This window comes from Carassius auratus, chromosome 42, assembly GCF_003368295.1.
Source record: "Carassius auratus strain Wakin chromosome 42, ASM336829v1, whole genome shotgun sequence".
In the NCBI taxonomy this organism is placed as follows: domain Eukaryota; kingdom Metazoa; phylum Chordata; class Actinopteri; order Cypriniformes; family Cyprinidae; genus Carassius; species Carassius auratus.
This window is the reverse complement of record NC_039284.1, coordinates 10,142,382-10,169,494: the sequence shown is the minus strand read 5'-3', so window position 1 is coordinate 10,169,494 and position 27,113 is coordinate 10,142,382. Positions and strand designations below refer to the sequence as shown.

The window sequence follows — 27,113 nt, the reverse complement described above, 5'->3', positions numbered from 1 at the left end:
GTGTTTTGTCCATTGTTTTGTCTGCTGTTGGCTTTGAAAAATCAACTCATTTACAAACAGTATGTTGCCTTGTCACTGAGTATGTGTTTTGTGTGCGAAACTTTGAGATAAATGTGAGGGCTTCACAAAGGTGTTGCACTTAAATGTGTTAAAAGTAAATGAGGCATGTGATACGGGATGTAATTGTCGTGGCTGCTGCCGAGATTGTATTGATTTACATGTCAATGCACTCCTCTAGGGAGCTTTTTTTAAGTCGTTGTCAAAAATAATTCTCAAAATGACTATTGTTTCTTAGTACATTTCCCTCAAAAATAAATTAGTAAATAGAAGTGTGGTTTATCTGTGAATTGTGACTGTGTTCCCACAGATCACCTGCAGATGACCTATTAGTATTACAGCAAACACAATCACAAACCGTATAACACCTCAGTGAGCGTAATGTGATGCATGAGAAGTTTGATTCTGAAATTATTCTTAGGTCTAATTACGAATTATTCGCCAATATTTTATTATTGTAGTTATTAGGTGAATAATGTTTTTGTGTGCCAAGATTTATTTGTGTGTGGACTTATTAGTTATTTAGTTAGGGACTGCTGAGAAAAGCCTTATGCAATGCACAGATAGATGAGATTGAAGTGTATTAGCACAATCTTGAGTTTACTTTTGTCGTTTAACCGTTTAAATGTTTCATAATTTGACATTGCATTTTAAAGAGCTTACTCTTTTTTTTGTAGGATACTGTATTGAAGGGTAGAAATAGTTTTACTTTAGTCAGGAAAATGATTGCTGTATTTTTGGATTAATATTCCTTTCAAACTGAACTAACCCTTATGATATGTAGCTGTAATATATAATCTCAGTTTTATTGGTGTTTGTTTTATAATTATTATTTTTGTTGACGTTTGATGATCACTGCCAATGTTCTGCATGCATCTTTCTTTTTATAGAAGACTTTGCAGGGGATCGTTTCTAACCAGCCAGATTAGAAATGTACCACATCACATGAAGTGAATTTTAACGTACTTGTACCACCTGTAATTTTTATGTTAAAATATGGACATTGTTGTATAATAGCAAACCTTTAAATAAATCGTTTTTGACTATAATCCTGATATCAAAGACTAAAATGAATTTCAGAAACGCAGAATTATTTTTGAGCAGATGTTTTTTTTTTATTTGTCATAAACATACTGCACAGGGAACACTGTAACAAAACTCACCTGTCCCCCTAAACAAAATAGTGTCACAAGGTTAAGTTTGTCTGATAATGAAACACTTTCAGTGGTGTGCAGGTAGAGAAAATGACAACCCAGGTTCTTAAAACCAATACAATATATCCAAGAAAGAATTAATAGGTCCACCCATGATTGATCACTACAGTCAAAGCGATTAATATCATTCTATTGTACAATAAATGCACTAGTGTTGTGCATCATTCACATTGTATAACTGTATATGCATTCTACATAACACACTTCAATGCATGTGCTACACCAACTATACACTTTAGTTTGATGGTACTTTAAGAAACAGTCGGATGTGCAACGTCAATTGTTTGACTAGTGTTTGCAAGGCCTAGACATTGAACAAAATGTTGCTTACAACTAAACTTGATTATATGAAGTCTTATATGAAGTGCGCAGAAATAAACACTTGACTTTAATAGATTCCAGCATGCAAACCCAGCCAAAGGAACTGGACAAGCTAAACTGATTTTGTTCCTCATTATCTTAAAAACTTTGATTGAAAGGTCTATGCTTAAGTGATTGAAATGTGTTTTATATGCACACATAAATTGTGCCCTCATATGCATTTCTTTACAATTACATTTTGTCTTCAACCTTTTTTTTTCTTTTTGGACTGTGGGGAAGAGTAACTGCATAATGCATTATAACGACAGATATTCATGGTGCATTTATTAAAACCATGATCAGGGTGAGATACTTTTACAGCCTAACACTGTAAAGTAATGGACTTTGTCTCTGGTAGCCTCCCTATAATGCACTGCAGAAGGTTTAGAAGTGTCTATTAGCATACTGTCACTTTCACTCGGACAGTGAGAAGTTTGCAGTCAAAAGGTCACTCCCTGGCCAATGTGGAAAGGGTTTGCAGCAGGTTCTCCAGGCCCCACAAGTATCCGTCTTCCCGGTTGCCCTCCTCCCAGGGTCTGTAGTGATCCAGGTTCTGTCCGTCTAGGAGAGGTGTAGTCTTACCAAAATCAATGAGCCAGACTTCAGCTCTCTCTGTGTGATCGTGAATGAAGAGAAGCGAACTCCCAATTACCTTAAAGACATAAAAAAAATTTTTTTGAGGTGGGCCGTACCATATGGGAGGGTTGTGAAGTGCCATTCAAACATTTGGGGTCAGTACGATTTTTTATGTTTTTGATAGTAGTCCCTTATGCTCGGCAAGTCTGCATTTATTTGATCAAAAATACAGTAAAAACTGTACTAATTAGTGTCATTACTACAGTTTTCAGTATCGCATGAACCTTCAGAAATCATTCTAACATACTGCTTTTGTGCTCTCAAGAAATAATAATTATCAGGGTTGAAAACAGTTAAATAAACCATGACATTTTCCCCCAATATGCTTAAAAGAATAGAAAGTGCAAAAGAACTTTTATGAAACATAAAAGTATTTACTGACTAACAATTAATGTGTCCTTGCTGTATAACAGTATTCATTTATTTCCTTAAATCTTACTAACCCCAAATACTGCAGTACAGTACAGTACAACCTTAATAATATGATGGATTATGAATAAAATAAAAAATATATTCTTAGACATTAAGTAGCTAGATATTAATGATTAAGTTAACTAATTAGATATTAATTGGAATTGCACTGCAATACAGTACAGCATTAATAAATAATATAGTAGAATATATAGGATATGTTCTAGTTAGACATCAGTTTGGAAAATTAATTGGAAAATGTTAACATTGCACAACGGGGAAAGGATCAAGGTAAAATGCATCATTAAAATATATAAATATATATTTTACCTCGTGTTTCTTGAAGAACTCTGAGGCTTTCAGTGCCTGTTTAATATCTTCAAGCCTTGTAATATAGGAGTTCTGTTAGGTAGGTGAAGGAGAAAGGCACAGCATGAATCATTAATTCAACTAGAATTACAGTATGCTAGAAGTTATTTTTCAGTATTCACTGGAGTGAGGCTCCAATTACACAATCACACCTTATACAGTAAGTGCAGTTCATTTGTTTCAGATTTTATATGCATTATATTCGTGTGTGCACCAGTTTTAAAATAAATATATCCTTTAAATATAATTACTTTAAACCATACAGACCCCATATTGAACAGATGAGCTTTTATGATACTGTTTTAACTGCCTTATGGGAGCAACTATATCTAACCTATTTACATCAGACATATCTATCCCGGATACAATGTACTTAAGGTGTTCATTATGCCACAAAGAGAACATCCTTCCATTGAAGTGTAGATGTGCATGCATTATATCACAGAACAGGTTGGTCTAGTTCTCAAGAACTCACGCACAGTTATGTTTTTGTTGCCTTTGACGAAATCCTTAAAGACCTGAATGACGTCTTCCTTTGACCGGGTCTTTTTAAAGTCTGTGTTGCAGGTTTCCCCCCTCTGAAATAAGAAAAGAATGTATTGTTTTGAATGTAAAAGAATAAAAAAGTCAAGTTGAAGAGCTGTTACTGACAAAAACAGCAGGTTGAGGATAATACAGTGGTAAAAAACCTGCGGTATATACCTTTTCAAAAGCTACACTTTTATACCTTTTATGTACTAATATGTACATTTAGCTAGTAATATTTACATTTAATGTACCAATATGGAACCTTTAGGTACAAATGTGTACCTTTGGAAAAGTTGCCACTACTTTGTGACACCTTTTGTACCTTTTTTTTCGGCGAGTGTACAAAACATGTCAGTAAATACATTAATTCTTGTAGACTTAATAGTGTTTAAAATGATTTGTAAATTATCTTAAACTGATTTGTGTTAGTACATAAAATAATAAACAAACAAAAAAAGATAATGATTACATTATTTTATATTTTATTAATAGTATTATAGGACATTTATTTACTTATTTTCAATAGTAATAATTGTATTTATTTATGTGTTTAATAATTTAATAATGAAGTTTTATTATTATTCATTATTATTAATAATAACTAAGTTAATATTCATTAATTAATATTACAAGTACAAGATTCAAAAACCTGGTTTTCGGCTGAACTTAAATTCTGCTTGCTGTGATTTTTAGGCTACCTTGATACCCTCAATGCGGAAGCCCAGAGTGTTAGTAGAGCTGAGACTTTCTCTCCACTGCATATAACGTGGTTTGGTAACAGCCCTCTGTTTCTTCTCCTCCACTGTAGGAGCCTCTCCGTCCACCTCCAGCATCTTATTATACAAGTCTTCACGCAGCTTTGGCTTCACCCTGGCCCGCGCCAACTCCTCCTCCAGATATGTCCTGAAAAGAAAGAAAGAAAGAAGCAGATTTTTAAATAACCTAATGGAAAGGTCAATTAATCATGCCTAAAACGTTAATTCAGTCATCTGCAGTTTTTATTTTTTGCATGCTTGAACTTTACTTGACTTCCTGTGTGAGAAGAGGAAGTCACCAAGGGACTCCTTGCACAAAATCTCTCTCAGTGCGTAAAAAGAATGCACAAGTGTGTTTGTGTGTGTGTGTGTGTGTGTGAGAAGGAAGCCCTCAGGGACGCCCCGAGTCTGCCTCGCTAAGTGTGCATTTAAGTTTTGACTGCATGTGCACAGGAAGTGGTTATTATTGCTGTGCGAGGGCCTCTCTCTCTCCTCGCGAGCTCCACCCATCGCCCTGACAGGATGCAGGCCAACAACCAGAACAGGTGTTTCGACAGGCACAGTAAACCAGCCATACACAATGTATTAGCATGACGATAAAATGAAAAGAATTACGCATTAGCAAAACAAGTAATATGTTCTATGTTACATTTAATGACAATAATTTTAATGTATTATTACTATTTAAAAAAACAATTATATAATTAATAGTTAATATTTAAATATTTGCAATGCTCTATTTCAAATAAATGCTGTGAACGCTGTGACAAAATGTTTTACGGTTTGCACAATATTAAGCTGCACAATTGTTTTCAGCAATGCTACAATAAAAGTTAACATCGTAAAGATCTGACTGTGTTTATTCCACACGCATTCACTGTGTCTATTCCACACGCATTCACTGTGTCTCTTGCTAAAATTATCATAAAAAATAAAGTATGGGAAAGTTAACAAATGACACTCAAAATATATGGTAAATTCATTTTTTTGGCAAAAAAAAAACTATTACTCTACCTCACTCCCATCTTGCAGTCCATGACATTGGGCAAATCAAATTTAGCCAAAAGGTCTTTCATTTTGAGAAAAAGCTCTCCGTCTCTCTCGACCACTCCATAGTAGCTGGGCACGAAGGAATGTAAAGCGTCCTCTTTCAGCCTCTCGAAACACAGCTTCTCATTCTCTGAGAACTTCTTCAGGATGGAGCCCTCATCCCCTGCTTTAAAGCTGCCTGGGCAGAAACACAAACACAGACAAAGGATGACTGGAGTCACTGGAGCACATAACATCAACACTGAGCCGCACAGACCTTAGTCAGGATCATCTGTTAGTTGATATGAACATTGCATGATAAATCATTAATGTTTGACATCTGCATGTGTTCAGCAACGTTTCAGATGTGTTGATGAATATAAGTTTATATGTATACTGTCATGGTTTTGGCATGTGAATATGCGTGAGTCCAGTGTCATCACATAACACTACTCATAACCGCTTCCCTAAAATGGAATCAAATGACTGTACTTCCTCATGGCTTTTACAAAAAAAAAAATTGTTGTTTACAAAAAAACAGCCAGAAGACAGTGACGTTTTTGACTAGGAGGCAATCTGTCTGAAAATAAATTTGATGGAGATGAGTACAGTATTTATGAAATAATGTCCAAAAAGAAGTTAATAACTACAAATAAAAGCAAAGCTACATAAAATATGCTAAATTTTTGACTTTTAATTTACATTCAAAATGACTGCTTTCAAGAACAATAATTACAGAGTAAAAAGCGTCTGATTTGGTTTTAACGGTCGCTTTTTAAAACAATTAACCAAAATAATAGTGTAAAAACAATATTCATGTCTGAAGGTTGAGGTTAATAATTTAATAATTATCATAGAAATTTGTTTAAAATTTTTTTTTAATATAAATATTCAATTATTGGTTGCATGTTGATTGTGAATTGCAGTCCTATATGCATTTACCCCGGAAACTGTGTAAATATGGAACTGTAACATGCATTTAAATTGGACTAAAATGTGCCGAATTTGGCAGGGGTGTTACCTTTATGGCCTGCTAACTGAACCCAGGATATTCGTCTTCGCTGTGAGTTCACTAATGGGCAACTGACAATAGTCTTCAGCTTCCACCAGGCATTGCTTTGCTGGAACACATTAAAACATAATCATTCATGACTATGGAATACATCGAATACTCAGCTGTAAATAAAACTCAACCCTTGACCATCTGACAATAAGTTTGAGATAAAAGAAGTGTGACCAGTGACCAAAACCAACTGACAGCGTTTTTCAACACTCCACAATGTTCCTTCAGTGTGTGAGACTGAGTCATACACACACGGTCTCAGTTGGAGCTGTGAAGCTATGTAATCTAGCACTTCAGCCCATAACATAGACGTATGGTTTGTTGCCCATTTCAAATAAACATTCGGAAAAACAAGTCTGTTCATTTGAGGAGTAACATTTGCATAGCACACTGCCTCTTATAAGATGTTTCTTGAAGTCAGTGTGATGATACAACACCCTTTACTTTAATAATGTGACATACTTTCAATTGAACCAGGTGAACCAGGAGGTCTAATTGTATCATTTTCCAAATAAAGTCAATTGTGATTTTATTTTTATTATTTATATTTTAATATACTTTTAAATGTAATCAATTACTGTGATGTAAAGCTGAAACAGTTGTGCTGCTATATATATATATATATATATATATATATATATATATATATATATATATATATATATATATATATATATATATTTGGATTCTTTGATAGATAAAATGTTATAATATAAATGAATAAAGTTATAATAAAAAGAACAGCATTTCATTCAAATATTATTTTTTTAAGTAACAATATAGACTTCCGGTCAAAGGTATGGGGTCAGTAAGGATTTTTTTTTTTTTTTTTGAAAGCAATTAATAGGCTCACACACACACATTTAAATAAATAATACAAAAATAAACATTAATTAGATCAACAATAGTTTAATATGATCTTGTTTTCAGAGATATTGGGATCCCAAAAATTTTTTTGATTAATTGCTTAGCCCTACAATAAAAAAGTAAATTTCATGCCAAGTTCACTTTTTTCGATATAAAGATTCATTATACTTTAACATCAATTGTCATGTACTGTACCTTACTGAGATAATCACCAATCACTTCCATTTTCTCTGTATTTTTTGTTGCTTAATAAATATTAAATGTTCTTCACAGCAGTAAAAATAGATTACATATTTTTCTTAAATGCACTTTAATGACCTAATCTGTAAAAATAAAATGTAAGGGGAAAAAAAGCTTTAGGAAAAGGGTGCAGGTGTTGAAATGTTAAGGGTGTAACTGAAGTGCAGTGTTTGTTCTTCCACTTAATATGGAAAGAAATGTGTTTGTTACTTTCTGCCTCTGCTGATGAAGCAGATGAGTGAAGTTTGCCAACATATGTTGAATTCAACCTCAGGTACAACAGCTGAATGGAAAGCAATACAATACTTTACAATACAGTGTGCGGCAATTATTACTGAGCCTTCAAAATGGATGTGGTACAAAAAACTTTGGACAAGATCCAGAGAGTACATCATATTATTTAAAGTCACACAGACTGCGTACGGCCCTGTATAAATACAGAGAAAAGCCATAAACCAAAGGGTATGCCCCGCACTTTGTGAAGCTGTGCACACACATTTTTAACACACCCATAACTAAATATTGAACTGGACAGTCATGCAGACAATTCAAACATTATGGTGCCAACTCTCAAACAACTACCAATCATGTTTTATGAAAATGTGACATGTTTCTATGAAAACGCTTTACCTTGAATAAACATCTACTGAATCACAAAAAAAAGTCAACACTCATCTCATTTTGTCTCTTTGCTACTGAATATTACATTTCAGCAGTCATTCGAAATGTTTTGCACGATTATAATAATTGATTATTAAAAACGAGGCACTTGAAATTATATAAATATCAAAGTGAAAATATAAAGTTTAAAGCTGAACGTGACATCTTTGGTATCTTTTATTTACTAGTTAGACAAAAAAACTCAACTCATTTTTACTGTGACTACATTTTGAAGCATAGGCTATTTTACTACAGCAGAGGATTGAAATTTTTTACATTGCCTCTTTTGTAGTGAAAATATTTCTGCAAGAAAAAATAAAATAAATAAAAAGAATCATTTCAAACGTGAGTATTAAAATATGCATTATAGTCACAAGAGTTTATAAAACTGACCTGAGCTGCTCTACCATCGAACTGTGGGAGGAAACTTGTTTGTGACACTGTGGCTTCTGCTTAAATGTCAAACGGTAATGAGTTTATGTTTTGATACAGGCTGATAAAATGAAGTGTTTGTCACTGTGTGTGTTTTCCTTTTTCAGAATAGGTGTCTGCAACAGCTCTGCGTAAACATTCAGTTTATAAGCTCTAAATGGCTTTTTACGGTGTCATTGAGCTTGACTTTTATTGGGCTAAAGAAGATGAACATTCATCAGTTCATTCGATGCAAGGTGTGTAACTTTCCGAAAAAGAAAGAACAGATACTACGCAGACATGGCGTCAAGATTTACAGAGGCAAAGTGTTTAAAGTACAATGACAGCGAAGGCCTTCTATGGGAGCGAATGAGCTTGAGGACCACCAAACATAAGACATCCATTCAGAATAATCACGAATAAGACGATTGGTGAGATTTATCTATTAAGCACTGGGTTAAAAAATACTATTTCTACATTTTTATTTGCTCTGTTTTTTAAAGACTTTTATAGTCCTTTCATTTACATTCACCCTTACATTCATGCATTTGGCAGATGCTTCAATCCAAAGTGAGTTTTAATGTATTCAAAGTAACTTTCCCACCCAATGACTGCAATATTTTTTTTTTAAATGACAAAGGTCATCACTTTTACCTCTATTTCAGAAATTATAAGAATGTATTAAAAAGGCTTTAGCACATAGCGGTTAAGCCTGTTGAGCTTGTTATTTTAACACTCAAAGTGCTGCCAACTTGTTAAAGCTGCACGCCTGTGATATTTGCCCAACTCAAACTACATTGAAGATACTTAATGCAAACAAAAAATAAACAATTCCGGTAAAAAACTTTGAACATCCTACTTTGTAAACAATGATGCAATGGATGGATGGATATCTCCGTTATATTTTTTAGCTATTTACTACTGCAAATATTTAATAAGAAAGAACATAGAAGAGCCACATGATACAAATCTAGCCACAAATACCATGTGTTGTTTTCACGCAGTGAACAGACATGCTTTCACAATTAGGAGCAAGTACAGACAAACAAACACCCACACGAACGTAGCATAATCATGACCTTGAATGAGCTCTTTACATCCATCAATTGAACACAAAGCTGTTATTGGATATGAAGATTTCAATCAAGTTTTCTAATACCTCAGTCTTAATTACAAAAATTTTTATTCTTCAAGATACAATGACAGTTATCAGAAGCCTCACTGGCAACTCAAGAACAGATAAAAACTATTTCATAACTTTCAACAAGACAGTTCCTCATTGCCAGTCTCATGTTCTCATGATTGTCTGCTTTTATTTTTAAAAGGTCATATGACATTGCTAAAAAGAGCATTATTTTGCGTATTTGGTATAACGCAATGTATCCGGTTTAAGGTTAAAAAAAACATATGATGTGCATTATTTTTTCTCCTTTGTGGCCCACCTTTCTGAAATGTATCGATTTTTACAAAGCTCATTGTTCTGAAAAAGCGAGCTGTGCTCTGATTGGCCAGCTATATGTGATTGGCTGAATACCTCAAGCGTGTGACTGGAAAGTTACGCACTTTAACATACTGTCATGCTGTCTCCCAGCAGGACGAGACTGAGCCCATTTCAAATGATTCAGTTCGACCAGTACACTAAGAAGATCCGGTTTAATAGAACGATTTGTTCGCGTAACAAATGAGGCATTGTTGCATCCAGTGGGGACATAATTACTGATTATAATGACTTATACTATGTTTTTTATGTGTTTCGTTGCATATCACGCTGTGTAAACATAAAACCATGTCTGCATTAGTGATCGGAGAAAAAACAAACAACAAGTGCTACTCTACACCGCTCAAAACTTGTGTTTGAATCATCATTTAAATATAAAAAACTTACTTACAGACCATGAGTCAGAAGCCCCAGACTGTCCTTGCAAAGCTGGAATTGCCCAACTTTATAGAAAAAGCCTTCGTGCTATGGACACATTGTAGGCTACTGGTTCAGGAAACAGTCCTCCATAAAATACGCAGCACACATCTTAATATTTGGTTGAACTGTTCTGGAACAGTGTTGAAAATATAACTTAACCACTTATTTCTAGTTGCGTCCTCTTTTGAAAGGCCAAAGTAGCTTCGCTTTCACAATAGCCGCGTTTCCATTGTCGAGCTTAAACCGGGTGTGCTAGTGCGTGCCAGTGCCAGTCGTGTTTCCACTGTCACTTTCGGGGCTTGATCATGCCTCGTCGGGGCTTCCTCTGGGCCAACGGCCAGGGTTTTTTGCCCGACGAAAACCTTGGGCCAAAGCGGGCCAGCTGGGGCTAGGGGAGTGGTTATGAACAAAGGCGGAGTTTCTCCACGTCTGAAGAGTTCAGCGCTGCAGATCATTTCAGAAAGATAACAGCTTTAACATCAGTATTAAAGACTCTTTAAAATAACTTGCTCAAAACTCACTTTTAGTCAGCAGCGAGTGTTTAAAATAATGCGATCAAATCCGATGTGGATTATAATCAACATACAAGGCAGAAATATTTTAAGCGATGTAAAAGACTATGCACGCTAAACTATAACGTTACCATAGTAAACACGGTAAATATGACCGCTTGAAAAAAATCAGACGTCAGCTTCTTATTCTCTATCACAATCGTGTATTTATTTAGTAACTAATATTATCAGTCAGAAATCTCGTCTCGAGAGTTTAGCTCCACGTTAAAATCATAAAAATATAATAATGTTTTAGTGTGGAGCTTTTATAAAAATAGATATATTATCATTAATTCTAAATGTGACGTATAGGCTACTGTGGCTACAAATAAACAGAAACAGACTCGACTGAATAAGCAGGCTATTTTCATAAGCGTATAAAATAAATAAATAAAATATAAATACATTTATTTCTGTGTGATTAATTTTAGGTCCTGATAAATTAATTCATTATGATCAATGTATAATTTATTCTTTAGTAAAACATCAATGCTTTAAAGGTTTTTAAAGGTTTATGATGACCAAGCCATAAAATAAAGCCTTTTTAATTTTTCTTAAAGAGAGTGCCTTGGAGTTTCCTATTTGTTCTATATTTTGATTATCCCATCCAAAGAGCACCTCAATCTAACATTTTGAGTCCTGGAAGCGCCCCGCTATAGACATTTGATCGATGCTTTTGAATTTGAATATTTAACAAAGCATGCAAACAAACGGCCGCTTTTATAATGTTCGTTTTGTGATCGTGCATGTTCCAGTGATTTATTTCTTATTCGTTTTCTGATAACTTCTTTTTGTTGGTGAAATGATGGGGTTGAGTGAAGTTGCTCCTGAGAGGCGTGTACAGGGCGTGTTTTAGTGAAGTGCAGCGGAGCTTCAGGCTCGACTGTGGAAAACCTGCGCTATTCTGGCCTCGGTGCTACTGGCCCGAGGCTATTAGCCCCGCCTTACCCGTTTTAAACCCTGGCTCGCACTGGCCCGACAGTGGAAATGCGGCTAATGAAACACAGCTCCTCCACAACAACACTACAGCAAAAATCAAAGTTACACCTTCTTTCTTTGTGTGAACATTTGGCGGCGTTATGCAAATCTTCCCACATAGTGATGTAGACATGTGGGAGGCATTTTAGGGGGGTGTATTTGATAACAGTTTGACTCTTAACTGTTATAAAGAATATCTCTTTGGATTTGAGACTTTAGTCTTTACAACTTTACAGATATTCTTGATGCACCAAGAGCTTGTAACACTCCAAAGAGAAAGGAAAAATTTATATTGCATCATATGACCCCTTTAAAGAGATTTTAAAGATCTGCAAGAATAAAGAGCCCATAATTTAATTCACCCCAAGTCTATTCAGAAGTCTATATTTACTATATAACAAACAAATCCCAATAAAAAAATTACAATTATTTCTTATATATCTTATAGTCATAAGTCATTCATTTGCTGAAAATCCCATTACAGGATGCCAAATGTTAGGCTCAAATGTGACAACTTGCCCCATATACTCTGATAACACGACCCACTATTGCACCAGGTTTTTACAAAAGATGTTTAATGAACTCAAATAATTTCCCACCTGTGTAATCTCGTTTGAAAAATACAATAGCTTAGTGCAGCCAGAATTAGAAACTGAATGTTGACTCTATACTGAAAAATATTCACAAGAGTAAAAAGTGCGACAACTAGCCCCTTTACAAACTCAACACCTACCTCGGTCTACCAATGAGTTCGTGCCTTCTCTATAGATTATAGAACGTGAATGACTACATAACCTACCTCTCCTGAATCTACTGAGTCCCCCAAATGTTCGAGAGTCACGATGCCTTTGCTTTTGGTCTCGTTGTCGCTGAGGATGTCATCCTCCGACTCGTCAAACGCCGTGGAGGAGCCGTTGGAGGAGATGGAGGAGTTGGAGAGTTTGCGGCGCAGGCGTCCGTTCACCTCCTCCTCCAGATCCTCCTCAGTGATCTCCCGTGAGTCCCCATCAGACGTGATGGTCACCTGCGGAACTAGGCACCCTCTCCCACGGTTACCGTCGGAGAGAAAGCCTGCTTGCCCACTGAACTGTTCCGCCATCTGTGCTTGATCATCACAAATCTCTGTGGATGAAAAGTTTCCTGCGCGCCCTCCTCCTCCTCCTCCTCCTCTCCGGGATCCGTCGCCAACCGGAGACGAATGGAAGAACACCGCCTCTCTTAGCGACCTCCGCCTCTGTTTGGGCATTGAGGTGCCAAGAGGGCTCAGATTGTCCCACCTCTCTCCGAGGGGCCACACGCTGAAATATTGAGATGGGGCCCCTAAAATAAATCCAGTGTGTCAGAGGCTTCGTTTCCAGTAAGTTATATAACAAACGATCTCCATCCAGATAAGTTAGTTTGTCTTCGCGTGAGTGCGTGGAGGCGCGTTCACAGTCTGGGAGCCCCTGCTGTAAACAGCGCTCGAGCTGTGTGAACACACACCTTCCGCGTTAGAAGCGTTTCCTCGCTCTTCCTGACTTTTAATTTGGCTTTTGCTTGGTAGCTCATTTCCTTATTCAGTGTAGAATTCGACCACACTGCTGTTTATTGTCTATTCGTGTAGACATCGGGATAAACCTTTACTTTGTCCATCTGAACCTGCAGAGTGGACTTTAAATGTTAAAATAGGCTGCATGTTACACATGTAGTAAAAGTAAAAATAATCTTATTCAAAGTAACGTGAATTATATGATTATGTTGGGATATCTATACAACAATGTTATAAAGCATCGTTTAGCATATAACAAATGTTTTTATAACTATTGTTTATCAGATTTATGTTAAATTACAACAGAAAACAGGCACAAAATAAATGCCCAAAACAGATTAAATACTATGTAATATCTAATCCTTTACTGAAAACAACTCATTCCATATAAAGTTTACTATAGGGTAGCTATATAATTCATTAATAGATGTTGTTGTTGTCAGAACTTGCTGGAATAATACAGTGCAAAAAGTATTTTGATGACTGTATATTTTAGAAACTATATCTTTAAATAATAGAATACTAACAACCTGTTAGAGCTATTATATCTGTTTGTAACTGTAAAATGTAGCCAACTATTATTATTATTATTATTATTATTATCACAGATAATTAAACAGATAATGAAAGGTCACATGATGACCTGAAATTCATCAGAAATTGCCCTTTCCAGTAGCTGTGGTCATACAAACACAAAACACAACACAAGACACAAAAAACAATGAAATAAACATAAAATAAATAAAACAAAATATTTCAATGTACATTTTGGGAATGACCATTTCACCTTAAATGATAATGCATTCACTTTTTTTATTCCTAAAGCCCGTTAACAATATTTTACCCTAATTTGTTAAATATAGGCCTTTTGATTTTCTCGGAATTCTATAAACAATTTGTACTATGTAGGCTACTAGAAAACATTTTAAAGTAAAATCACATGTAAGCTACTGTTTATTAACTGACTGGGATCTTTCCGGTGAAAGATTATAAAATATTGTTTAATCTGTTTTAAAATATTTTTCAATCAATGTTTCTTTCCTGCAGTGTTTGTGATGGTCGTCATAGCGCTGTCCTGTAGTGTGTGCCTCCTCGCAGAAGGTGGCAGTAAAGCTCTAGTGGCAGGTAGAGGTCACGCACACAACACGAGAAGGAGAACGCAATTATTTATAAAACATATGAAGTTCAGGATTGCTTTCCTGCAGTCTTCATCTGCCCGAGTGCAGCTCAATAATTAACTCAACAGCTTTTAACAGTTTTGTTCTGCCTTCGCTACAACTCGGAAAATGTTTGCTGTCAGAAGAGCATTGCGTCTGTGTCAAAGAGTGGCAAATATTAATGTTTCGCGTCGTGGATGCGCTGGAGCTGTCCCAGTGGACGACATCGTGAACGGTCTGACCGAGGAGCAGGTCCAGGTATCCACACACCCGCTTATGTGACCTGGAGCCAAACTGTCTCCGTTTCTTGTTAATCTTGTTCAAGTTTCACAGGGATGAGCTAGTTTGCTGTGCTAGCATTCATGATGACCTTTGACTCCGCTCTAGGGATTTAAGACTGTAATCGTATAGCTACCAGGCATTTATCAGCATAACGCAATTATATTCATTTTCAATTAAAGAATAGACTGCCCACGAAACTGTTACAGAGCTGTCGTCTTCCTGACCTGACATTAAAAACACACGAAATACACATCCAACTCTGAAATCGGAACATTTGAGTAATGTTACATTTAGAAGTAAAGGTAAAAGTTACTTTTTTTTTAGTTTTAATATATGATAGACCGACTTTGTTTCTATGCTGCCTGGGCTAAATGGACATTCTGTGTGGTGTGGGTGTGAACGGACGGCGCGTTTTGATTGGACAGGATCATTTTAAATGTCCTTCATTAGCTTTTTATTAAAGCTCACTGGAAAGTCATAACACCACTTACAGAAATCTGCTGTTGAACATATCGCACACGTTTGGACATGCTACTCTCATGGTGTTTTGGACATGTATCAGTTCTGAAATGAAAAGTCCCCGTTGTCCAATATAAATGAATGATCCAGTTCTCTTCTGTGTTTCAATGGTGTCCAGGTTAAATGTGTATGAAATGATCAGTTTCTTTACTCTGTGTATTTTAATTCAGTACCCTGATGGCACACATCATGGAGACGTCTATTTGACATCTCCATTCAACGTTTAGAAAATGTCTTTGAGATGTTTATAATTTAGAATTTATGAATAATTCTATTCAGCAAAGGTAAAATAACTACATTTATAATGTTAAAAAAGATTTATAGTTTAAATAAATGCTGTTCTTTTGAACTTTTTGGCCATCAAAGAAAAATACAAAGCAGAAGAACAGTTTTCAACATTTCAGTAAGAAATATTTAAAATGGTTGTGATGACTGGAGTAATGCCTGATAACTCAGCTTTGCCTTCACAGGGATAAACCAGACTAATAATTTAAAAAAAGATTAGATAAGTTAAAGTTGTATTTCTCAAAAAAACAATCACAATATTACTGTTTTTACTGTACTTTGATCAAATAAATTTAGCTTTTAATTAAAACCAAAAAAAAAAAAAAATTAAGTCCTGTCAGTGACTTATATATCTTTAATTTATCAGCACCAACTGTATTTTGCTTTTGTTAAATATAAAAAAATAAATTTTCATATCATTCATTACTTTTTAAATTCTGCTACTAGGCTATATTTCTTGAACTGGATTTCTGCAGGCATAAAGGTACTTTTGGAAAGGACTACTTCCATTTGATCTAATATTGGTAATATTTGTTTTGATTTGGCCTTCCATGCACACTCAGAGAAAAGGTAGCCTAAAGACTTGGTATGTTGGTTACTGTAATACCTTGATAATATTTGAAACACCATGACAAAACCACATTGTACGACTATAGCACACAGCAGCACAATGTTATCGATGCAATTACTATACCATGTTATTACTGCCACTGTATTATTATTATTATTATTATTATTATTATTATTTATGTGATGTAGAATAGAATGACTGCTGCGCCTGACAGGGCGCGTACGAGAGAGAGCCCCGGTGCTCACGCACCCACAGTCTTCAAACTACACGAGCGCTGTGTTGCGCGATCTCTCTCTCTCTCTCTCCCCCTTTCTCTCTCTCTCTCTCCCTCGTGCATATTAACCAAAATCATAAGAAACGATAGAAAAAGGGCGGAACGCTAAAGTTTCAGGTGGAGCATTCGGATATTTTTTTCTCTCCATGACAGGCTGCAGGCTCCCACTGTTAAATTTTTTTTTTTTGGAAAAGCACTCTCTGTATTAGCTTAAAGCCCTCAAGTTTACATTGATTACTGTATTCTTTCAATTGCTCTAAACAAATATTTTGGGTGACCTTTTTTATTGAATGCTAGACATCAAGTTGTTATTTTCATCTGAAAGAAGAACTTTTTTTCAGTAAGCTAGGCCCTATGTGTTCAGTAAGCTTGTTTCAGTAAGCCATGTGTTTTCAAGGCTTCAAGGTTTTATTGAATGCTATCTCTATACAAGTGCAAAGTAATGCATTCTTAGTCAGTCTTTTATTTTGTAATTTTAAGAGCAATAAACATATATTGCAATTTTAAAAGGAATTCATGTTTTTTTTCATTCAGATATGTAAATCAACATGTATAAATTGTTTGTAGTCAATTAATGGGGAGATAATCAAAATCGAATCGGTCTGAAATAATTAATCGTTTGATTAATCGATGCATCGAAAAAATAATAGCTAGATTAATCGTTTATCCCAGCCCTATTTCTCATACATCTTTGTTTTGAACTCCAGCTCAGACAGACAGTCCAGAGATTCTGTCAGGAGAAACTCGCTCCCTACGCTGATGAAATTGATAAGAAAAACGAGTTTCCCCGCATGAGGGTGAGTTCCTGTACATGACAAGTATCTCAGGAGTCTCTCTTTAATAATCCTGAGTAATGAATTCTGATCTTTTTTTTTTTAAATCTAGGAGTTTTGGAAGGAGATGGGTGAGCTTGGACTGCTTGGAGTTACTGCTCCAGGTTGGACCATTTACAGGCTGAAACTATTGCTTATGAGAAAATATTGAGCACAGTCTGATGGGATTCTCTTTGGAAAACATAAGGTTGTGATGTTTTTATCCATGTGTGCAGTGGAGTACGGTGGAACGGGATTGGGCTACCTCGATCATGTGATTGTTATGGAAGAGATCTCCCGTGTGTCAGCAGCTATTGCTCTCAGCTATGGTGCGCACTCCAACTTGTGTGTAAATCAGATGGTTCGACATGCTAATCAAAAACAGAAAGAGAAGTACATGCCGAAGGTGTGTGTCAAAACATTTATTCATTTAGCGGAACAACTGCTGTCTATTATGTTTTCTATTAAACTAGTTTTCAAAAAGCCGACCCATTACATGATGCATTAGAGAAAATCCATTTTCTGCACTGATTTTAGGGTTCAGTTGTTTTTTTACAATTATGCATATGTTTGTGCTTCAGTTGATGACGGGGGAGCATGTGGGTGCCTTGGCCATGAGTGAGCCCAACGCTGGCTCGGATGTGGTGTCCATGAAAATGACAGCGAAAAAACAAGGTGACTAGCCTTCTGTTATCAGTCTATGCTGCTCTGATAGTAGTCACCACTGTCTGCTGCTATAATAAGCACTTTCACATCGGTGCCATCATGGACGTGTCATAACTGGTTAGATATACATGCATGTTATTTGACTGATTTTTTAGATATATTGTCCTTTGATATATATAAGTTTGGAATCAGTAAGATTTTATTTTTAAATAAATTAATACTCTTGTTCAGAAAGAATGCACTAAATTGATAAAAGTGGCATTAAAAACATTTATGTTACAAATGATTTTATATAAATGCTGTTCTTTTGAACTTTCTATTCATCAAAGAATATTGGGAAATGTGTCTCTGTTTTCACAAAAATATTAAACAGTGCAACTGTTTTGTACATTGGTAGTAATAAGTCTCTCTATTAGACTGATTTTTGAAGGATCATGTGACGCTGAAGATTGGAGTAGTGGCTGCTGAAAATAACATTTAAAAATATATTAACAGAAAACAGTTAAGTAAATAAAACCTCACAGTATTGCTGTTTTTACTGTGTAAATTATTACATTTTAAAAATCAATATAATAAAAAGATAATTGATATATTGTGCATTGCTTCTTATTAGTGTCTGTAATGTAGGTTTGTGATGCTTATTTATACTATTACAGGGCTTTTTAAAGAAATGCATCACTGGCAAAAAAAAAAAAAAACTTATTATAATGTAATGACATATTAGTGATTCATATTGTTAGCAAAAACTTCCATTAGAATCCATTACTACTTTTAAATGGCTGTCTAAATAAAAGCTCCACCTTGCACATAGAGTGGTGAAGCTGAGGCATCTACTGTACCATCAACACATGTTTGGCTGTCTTATAACCTTCTTTTGCCTTTGATCTGTCATCTACAAGGGGATCACTACGTGTTGAACGGTAATAAGTTCTGGATTACGAACGGACCAGACGCAGATGTTCTGATTGTGTATGCTAAAACAGACCCAGAGGCAGCAGCCCGTGGCATCACCGCTTTCATCGTAGAGAAGGTTAGAAACGCTGAACCACGTCCTACTGAATGATTGATTATGGTTTACAGTTCAGTCTGACCTCATGTTACACGTAGCTTTGAGATTCTGATTGAATGTTTCATTTTTAATCTGTTGATCAGGAAGGCAGCAGCTTCAATAGATAAGCATGTCATAATCATTGTGCTTGTGTTCTTGAAGGGCATGCCAGGATTTAGCACAGCGCAGAAGCTGGATAAACTGGGAATGAGAGGATCTAACACCTGTGAACTCATCTTTGAAGACTGCCAAATCCCGAGTGTGTGAAGTCTGTTATGCATATTTTGAAGTCTGAATATGTTGGAGGTCCAAACAACATTTTAAAATGTTCTGTTGTGGTTTCAGAGGAAAACATATTGGGCCCGTTAAATAAAGGAGTATATGTTATGATGAGTGGGCTGGACTTGGAGAGACTCGTCCTGGCTTCTGGACCTGTTGGGTAATTGTTGCTCTGTTTATTTTCAGTAGCATGCTTAGAAATGTAACATGTCTAATAGTTATTTTTGACAATTTTCTGCATTGCCTTAGCATCATGCAAGCTGTGCTTGACCATGCAATTCCTTACCTACATGTTCGTGAGGCCTTTGGACAGAAAATCGGCCACTTCCAGGTATGCTTTTCACTTCTTCAAAATATTTGAGGATTTGTTTGTTCAACATGTTTAATATTTGTCTATAATAATAATATTTTATCTATTAATATAGATAGAAATACTTGGCCATGGTCTTTCCAGGTTCATGTATTTATTTATTTATTTATTTTTAAATGGAACCTTTTTTTAATCATAAACCATAGGTATCGCTTTATAGTAATTTTCTTTAACAGGAATAAACATTATAGAATTTATTAATTAAACACATAATTAGAATCATTTTGCTATACTTCAGAAGTGTGGGGTCTTTTGGATGAAATTTGTATTTTATTTGTCGAGAATCGATCAAAGTCTTTTCCATTCTTACACAATGTTTCTAGTTCAAATAAATGCTGTTCTTTAAAACTTTCTGTTCATAAAAGACCCCTGAAAAAAATGTGCTGCTTAATATTTTTGTGGAAACTGTAATACAATCTTTGATCTTAAAATATAGATATGTGACCCTGTAGCACAAAACCAGTCGCTGGGGTATATTTTTAGCAATAGCCAAAAAAACATTGATTGGGTCAAAAATATCTTTTATCTTTTTTTTTTTTATTATTTTATACCACAAATCATTAGGATATTAAGAAAAGATCATGTTCCATGAAGAGATTTTGTAAAATTCCTACAGTAAATATATCAAAACTAAATTTTTTTATTAAATTACAGATTTTCAAATAGTTGTATCTAAAAAATGTGTTCCCTTGGCAATAAAATTTATCTAATAAATTTTCCCCATTGACTAGCTAATGCAAGGAAAAATGGCTGACATGTACACACGTCTCAGTTCATGTCGACAGTATTTATACAACGTAGCCCGTGCTTGTGACAAAGGCCATTTCAGTGCTAAGGTAAGAGCTCTATACCCAGTTTATGTTAATTGACTGCTTCGTGTATCAGTGTTACATATCGGCTTGGAAATGATGCATACAGTGCTTCAGAGTGTGTAACAGTACTGATTTGTGATCTTATTGTAGGACTGTGCTGGGGTAATCCTTTATTGTGCTGAGAACGCGACTCAAGTTGCCTTGGATGGAATTCAGTGCCTGGGTGAGTGCCTAATTGTTAGCACAGCAAAAGCTACAAGAAATAGCTCCTGATGTACCTTATGCAGAGGTCAGGGCCAAACCTTCTTTATTCATTCTCACCACAGCATGGAGTTACTGGGTGTATAAACGGCAAACAAGTCAAACTTGTACCTGTTGCCGTTGATGCTTTGTTTTTTTGAACATACATGCAAATTTGATTCGCCTGATATACTTGAGCTATCATGTGTTGATTGATTGTAATGCTTGTGTATTGATCCAACAGTTTGAACAGCTAATGTTAGACTGGCCCTGTTGCTATGACAACAAGCTCAAAAATGGAACAATTCACGATTGTGTCAAATCGTCAGCAAATTAAGTCCTGCTATTTCAATAAGCCCAGGTCTTATGACTCAAGCTCTAGCTGACTCACATCTGCGTCTGTTTACAGGTGGAAACGGTTACATTAATGACTACCCAATGGGCCGCTTCTTAAGAGACGCTAAACTTTATGAGATAGGAGCTGGAACCAGTGAGGTCAGAAGGATGATCATTGGCAGAGCCTTCAATGACATCTTCAAATAAGAGCAGCACTTACTGAATGTGTATCTGGTCTGACACAGACTACACATTTCACCTGGCATCCTAATTGTAACACCTTTATTAATGTGAAGTGTTGTTGCTAATCAGTTTTAGAACAATAATGCAAAACTGTATGTTATGGTGTTTTCTCTGGATGTCAAAAGCTGTTTAAATGATGTTCTGTAATACATAAATGGTGAAGTGGTCTCACATACAAGAATGAATGCAATAGTAATAGTTGCACAAACCTTAAGTCATTTTAAGAGGACTTATGTAGTTGAACAGTTAAGAAAACAGGCAGAATCATTAATTTGTCTCCGGTGCCTTTGTCATGTGGCATGGGTGTTTCTGTAGCATACTTGTACAGCACTTGCAGTTGTCTTATTGTTGCTTTTTTTTTCAGAACATGGTCACTCTGTGTAAGATATTCTGCATATCACCTCTGCCTCCCTAACATCATTATTTGTCTCTTTTTCAAGGGTTTCTTTATAAAGGATATCTTTTGAATTGTGTGTCATTCAGACATTCTTTCATTTCTTTTTATTTTAAGATTGTGTAATCTTAAGATTCAAAAGAAGTAGCATATTTTTGAAGTAAGCTGTTGTATTAGCCAATCATATCTTTGGATTTGAAGAAAATGATTGTTTAGAATAAATAAATATCTTCCTTTAATCTATTTGTATCAAATTTATGTTGTGTCAGTTGTGCTTTCAGATTTTTAGTTATTTTCAGAAATGTCTTAAGCAGTGTTATCTTAGTATTATGTGTATATTAAAGTATAAATATTTGAGCTTTTACTTTCATATTAAAAAAAAAAAAACTTTATCTTTTAATTTATTTTTAAATTCAGTTTTAATGTTCAATTTCAGTAGCTCTTTATTTTAATTAGTTGCCCAAGCAACAGTTCCAGTTTTCATTTGTTTTAAGTTTTTAATCTAATGTTTATATATTCTTTTCTTTTAGCTTAATTTCATTTTTAATAGTTTTAGTTAACAATAACAACACTAATTTACAGCCTATTATTTTCTGGAGTAAGATGCCTCAGAGCCGTTCACTATTTCTGACATAAGTACATATCTTTTCATTCTTAAAATTGAAAATCAAATGTATAAAATCAAAATATATGTATAATTCTATATTATATATTCAGTTTCAGGATAGGCCTATACTTAATTTGTAATATTCATATAATTAATTGTTACAGATAAAACTATGATTTATGAGTTGTGAGACCTTTTTAAAAAAAATAAACCTTTGTAGACAGTTAATTGAATATGCATTTATCTTTTGTGGCTGTGGCAACATATAAACAAGTATGTTTATTTCCGTATACAAATGCAGTTTCAAAATGTCGATATTGGAAATTGGACATTTTATTATTTCAATAAGATCTAGGCACAAGCATGAAAACACTTTGACAAAAGACAATGTGGTTTATGACGGTGTATTCTAATACTTGTCAGAGGTATGTCCATAAACTGTAGTCAGATAGATATATAAGCTCAAGTAAGATTCATAAGCTCAAGTGTCTAATTGCTTTTTGGGGCCACTATTTTAATAATGGGTTTTCATGTTTCACATGTGCCCATAGCCCTTTAAGAAACTCCATGTTGTTCCAGCCATGCCTTACGTCAGCACACTGGCCGTGGTATAAAATCTAGTGAGCATCCTGTATAGACAGCATAACGGACATCATAGACGTGTTCTTAACCCGCATTTTTAAAGATTTTTACAGAATCATATACGCGTTGTTCGTCAGCTCAGTTGACTATGATACCTAAATATGCAGTCTATGTAGGCAGCGTTTAATGTTTTGTGACACCGTCATTGACAACGGATGGTGTTACGTAAGCTTCATAGCAAAAGTGTTTGTGTCAGTTCTGCACGAGTCTGCTCTATTCCAGGTGTTCTCCTCAGGATGACAGTACAATGAGCTGCTCTTCCCATGTATCCAACAGAGAAACGACACTGGACCAGCGGTGTAACTCTTGTCATTTAAATCCACGACACCACTGAAGGTAAGAGAATCGGTGAATTTAAAAGATTATGATGTTTTAGGCTTAAGTCGATATTCTTAGCGTGATGTCCTCCAACATTAAGTTTCTTCAAAGCCCGTTGCATTGTGAAGTAATAAAGAAGGCTTTTAGACAAGAAGTCCAATTCATCGTTTAATTTCGTCATTCATACTGACAGGATGGTTATCTATCGACACCACATTCCTGCGCGACGCGTCAAAATTGGAACGCTCACGTTATAATCAACGTTCTTGTCCGAAGGTTCTTGCGCTCGCTGTAGATTATAAAGAGAGCGTTCGAGTTTGTCGCGTTACTCGCAGTGCAGGTGATGAGTTGTTTGTCTAGGCTTTTGTTTGTTACTAACATCACGGGTTGCAGTCTTTACTCTGATTGTTCTCTTGCGAAAACACTGGAACTGACAAGTTTGCTTCTCTTCACCTTGTCGGACTTTTGTTCAATTAGTTACAGAAGTCAAGGGCCAGGTTTCAAACAAGTGAATTTTGAAAAAAATGATGATGCGGATTGATATTTTTCATTTTGCTTTTTCTATTCTGGGTCAAAGACGAAAAGGGGGTGTCAAGCCTCAAATACATAAAATGATAATAAAAATAATAATAAAAGTGTAATACAGCTTTAAATGTTGTTTCCAACGTAGCTATAGGTTTAATTTTCTGTTTTTCAGAGCAAAAAATAACTTTAATTTAACTCATAATTTACAGAAGAACCCTATAAGTTAATGTTGAATTTTTCATTGGTTTTGTTTGATCTAAATGACTTCATAAAAGTAAGTGTGGACTGTACGCTTAAAATCTACACTCAAACGGCAGTGTTCTCCAAAATATTCCTACTACCCTATCCAAAACAGTCAGCTAAAGGTGAAGTATTTTGACAAAGCAAACAAGGTCAAATATAACAAGATATGAACTAAAATGTCATTCAGTGTAACATTTATACCAAAACATTTTGTTAGGCATATTTTGAACAATAATCATTTGATGTCAAAGAATGCAGTGCAACCCTCATATACCTTGTATAAATCTTCATACCTTTCTAAATCTTTATACTTTGCTGATGTCCTTCAAACCACTAAGTCTTAACCCATGTCTTTCTTTTGATGTAGATAAAAGGCTTTTATGCATGCTACAATTTTTGTTGTCTCACTGTTTGACATGTTGGGGTCAAGGAGGTGATACTGTTATGAAATCTTTAAAATCTCTATATAAACAGGCATTACAATTTTTTGATAAAACAACCCCTAACCATTGTCATTCTTGTAGGATCATAGAGAAACATAATTTTTTGGATTCTGATAATTTTAGACTTTATTCAAGTTTGTGTATGGTTCAGAAAATCCTAAACGGTCTGGCTCATTCTGTATTACTTGACTTTATTCATCTTTGTGGTGAAACTTCTGTGTGATCTACCAGACTATCATTTATGAGTAATTGTCTGGCGCCCTTTTGTCGCTCTGCATTTGGACCCTCATCTTCCTCAGTGGAATGCCCTACCAGAGGACATAAAAGGGTGTAAAGCTCATGGTCTTTTTAATTGAACCAATTATGTAATAATTGAGATTGTGGTAATTAAATTGATTGACTGATTTATTCTTTATTTATTTATGGCCCTGACAATATGTATGTATGTATTTTATGTGAACATGTTAGTGTTGACCTGCCGGGGGGACTACAGATGAAAAATAGCCCTTGGCTTAATCTGGTACAATACATGAAATGGAAATTTTATGTTAAAAATTGTGCATAGTCCCTTTATAAATAAATAATAATAATAAAAAATTGTCAGCAAGAAGTTTTGTAAGGAAGTGAAGAAAGAAAGTCCTTTTTCTTGCAGCACCACACAGTCTTCTAGGTGCCGTCTGATGACGTCACATACTGCTGAATGACTATCAGTTTTTAAATATGATTTCAGAATGGTTTCTTGTTCACTGAATGATCTCTAATAAACTGCATTTTCAGTACAAAAGTCCCCTGATTATTTAAATACTTTAAAAAAGCAATAAGACATATTCATTTTAATATAATACAGCTAATATTTATTTAAAAATGCCAAGGAAACAGATATTTATTTTTAAACTTATTTTATGTTTATTTGAAGATGTTAAAATATAAATCCGAACCATTACACTGAATGACAATTTTACAATTTAGATATTATTTTAGATACAATTAGATACAATTACATATTATTTTCACAAAAGTCATTTGAAATATGAAAGTAGACACTTTAGTTGCATCTAACATGTTTTCTATGCATTCAAAAGGACTTTTGTCATTTTAATTTGATGCAACATGAGGAAGAGCATATTAAATGTTTGATTCATGTATTTAGGTAAAATGTATATATTGTTAGTGTACTACAAGATGGTGGTGCACTTAAATTTGCTTTAATAGGCTATTCATGTTTTATGGCATTGCTGTTTGACCGTGTTCACATGATTACTGTGCTGTGAGTGACGATACTAGTTAAAAAATCTGTGTCCGCTGTAGAAGAGTGATATTGCTGGTCATTTACCTGACTAAAGATGACATTATAGTTTTCTGTCTTTCAAGTACTATACACAGTTGTTTCAATGAAGAGAGCAAAGATCATTGTAAGACTTTTTGGTTTTGTTCATTTATTCACAAACTGTTTCGCTGAAACATTTTGCATGACAGTTGTCGTTTATTTTTCAGTTAGGTTCAAATCACCCAGAATGTAGATATGTCGTAATTTAAAAAGACTTATTTCAGTATGTGTATTCTATTTTTTTTTTACATCAGAATATAGTCATGAAAAACAAGCTGATATGAAAATATATTTTAGGCCACATGACTGAAACTGATAAGTTAGCTTTTTTTGTTTGTAATATTTCTCATGTTTTTGGAATTTTCAGTTAGTACATTGGTTGGTTTGATCAGCTACTGGCTGGCTTGCCAGTTTTATGGCCATTATTATGCAGAACCTCATTTCATACTGTTGCCATGTTTGAAGATGTAGGGTATGTTCTGTTCTTCCATTTTCTGATCCAGCTATATGATTTCTGAATGATGTTGGATTTATTAGTCTGATGTTCAGTGAGTTTTAATTTACATTCCTTTTCGCTGCCCTTTTAAGTGCCTGGATTCTCATATAATGCCTATAAGTTCATGTTGAACTTTTTGGTTTTACATTTCATTGGTTTTGTTTGATCTAAATGGTTAAGTGGCTTCATAAAAGTAAGTGTGGTCTGTAAGCTTAAGGCTGTGTTCTCCAAAATATTTCCTACTCCCCATCCAAAACAGTCAGCTAAATGTGAAGTGTTTTGACAAAACCAACAAGGTCAAATATAACCTACGGTCTAAATGCTGCTATCACGATAGGATATAAATAGCACTCAGGTCTGCTGAATATAAAGTGACAGTAATTATACTATTACATAAATGGAAAGCTTGAAGCTGAAGGAAAAGAAATAAGCAGTATGAATAACAATTTAAAAAGGGTTTTATTCTCTCTTTAGGGCTTCAGGGTCCATTATATTTATTGTGATCCTCAAGGGTATTACCTTCCTTGTAAATAGTTAGATTGGTAAATAAAAAGCAATGATATCTAAATGTATGCATCCAATATTGACAGAAATTGATACATGTATCAAAATTAAATATCAAACAGTTTCCAGATATAAAAATGGTTTT

The 27,113-nt window shown here is 34.9% G+C and overlaps 3 protein-coding genes across 3 annotated transcripts in view; 2 read left to right on the top strand and 1 right to left on the bottom strand.

Moving 5' to 3' along the window:
- Window positions 1–1,156: 1,156 nt before the first annotated feature.
- On the bottom strand, window positions 1,157–13,552 carry LOC113060603 (inositol-trisphosphate 3-kinase A-like). Its single transcript, XM_026229667.1, has 7 exons — window positions 12,847–13,552; window positions 6,381–6,480; window positions 5,345–5,558; window positions 4,274–4,478; window positions 3,527–3,625; window positions 3,009–3,080; window positions 1,157–2,283 (listed from the first exon to the last, which is right to left on the bottom strand). Exons 1-7 carry the CDS (start codon window positions 13,291–13,293, stop codon window positions 2,080–2,082), a joined length of 1,341 nt encoding a protein of 446 aa, XP_026085452.1. The 5' UTR covers window positions 13,294–13,552; the 3' UTR covers window positions 1,157–2,079.
- Window positions 13,553–14,731: 1,179 nt separating this feature from the next.
- ivd (isovaleryl-CoA dehydrogenase) lies at window positions 14,732–21,862 on the top strand. Its single transcript, XM_026229666.1, has 12 exons — window positions 14,732–14,990; window positions 17,371–17,460; window positions 17,549–17,600; window positions 17,712–17,881; window positions 18,057–18,150; window positions 19,041–19,171; window positions 19,352–19,448; window positions 19,535–19,628; window positions 19,718–19,799; window positions 20,570–20,674; window positions 20,801–20,873; window positions 21,300–21,862. The coding sequence occupies exons 1-12, from the start codon at window positions 14,862–14,864 to the stop codon at window positions 21,431–21,433; spliced, it is 1,251 nt and encodes a 416-aa protein (XP_026085451.1). The 5' UTR covers window positions 14,732–14,861; the 3' UTR covers window positions 21,434–21,862.
- A 1,243-nt stretch (window positions 21,863–23,105) lies between these two features.
- LOC113060601 (bromo adjacent homology domain-containing 1 protein-like) overlaps window positions 23,106–27,113 on the top strand; it is a 37,548-nt gene continuing 33,540 nt past the window's right edge. Inside the window, exon 1 of the mRNA XM_026229664.1 lies at window positions 23,106–23,448. The gene's annotated coding sequence lies outside the window, so the exon portion shown is untranslated. The remainder of the gene's footprint in view (window positions 23,449–27,113) is intronic.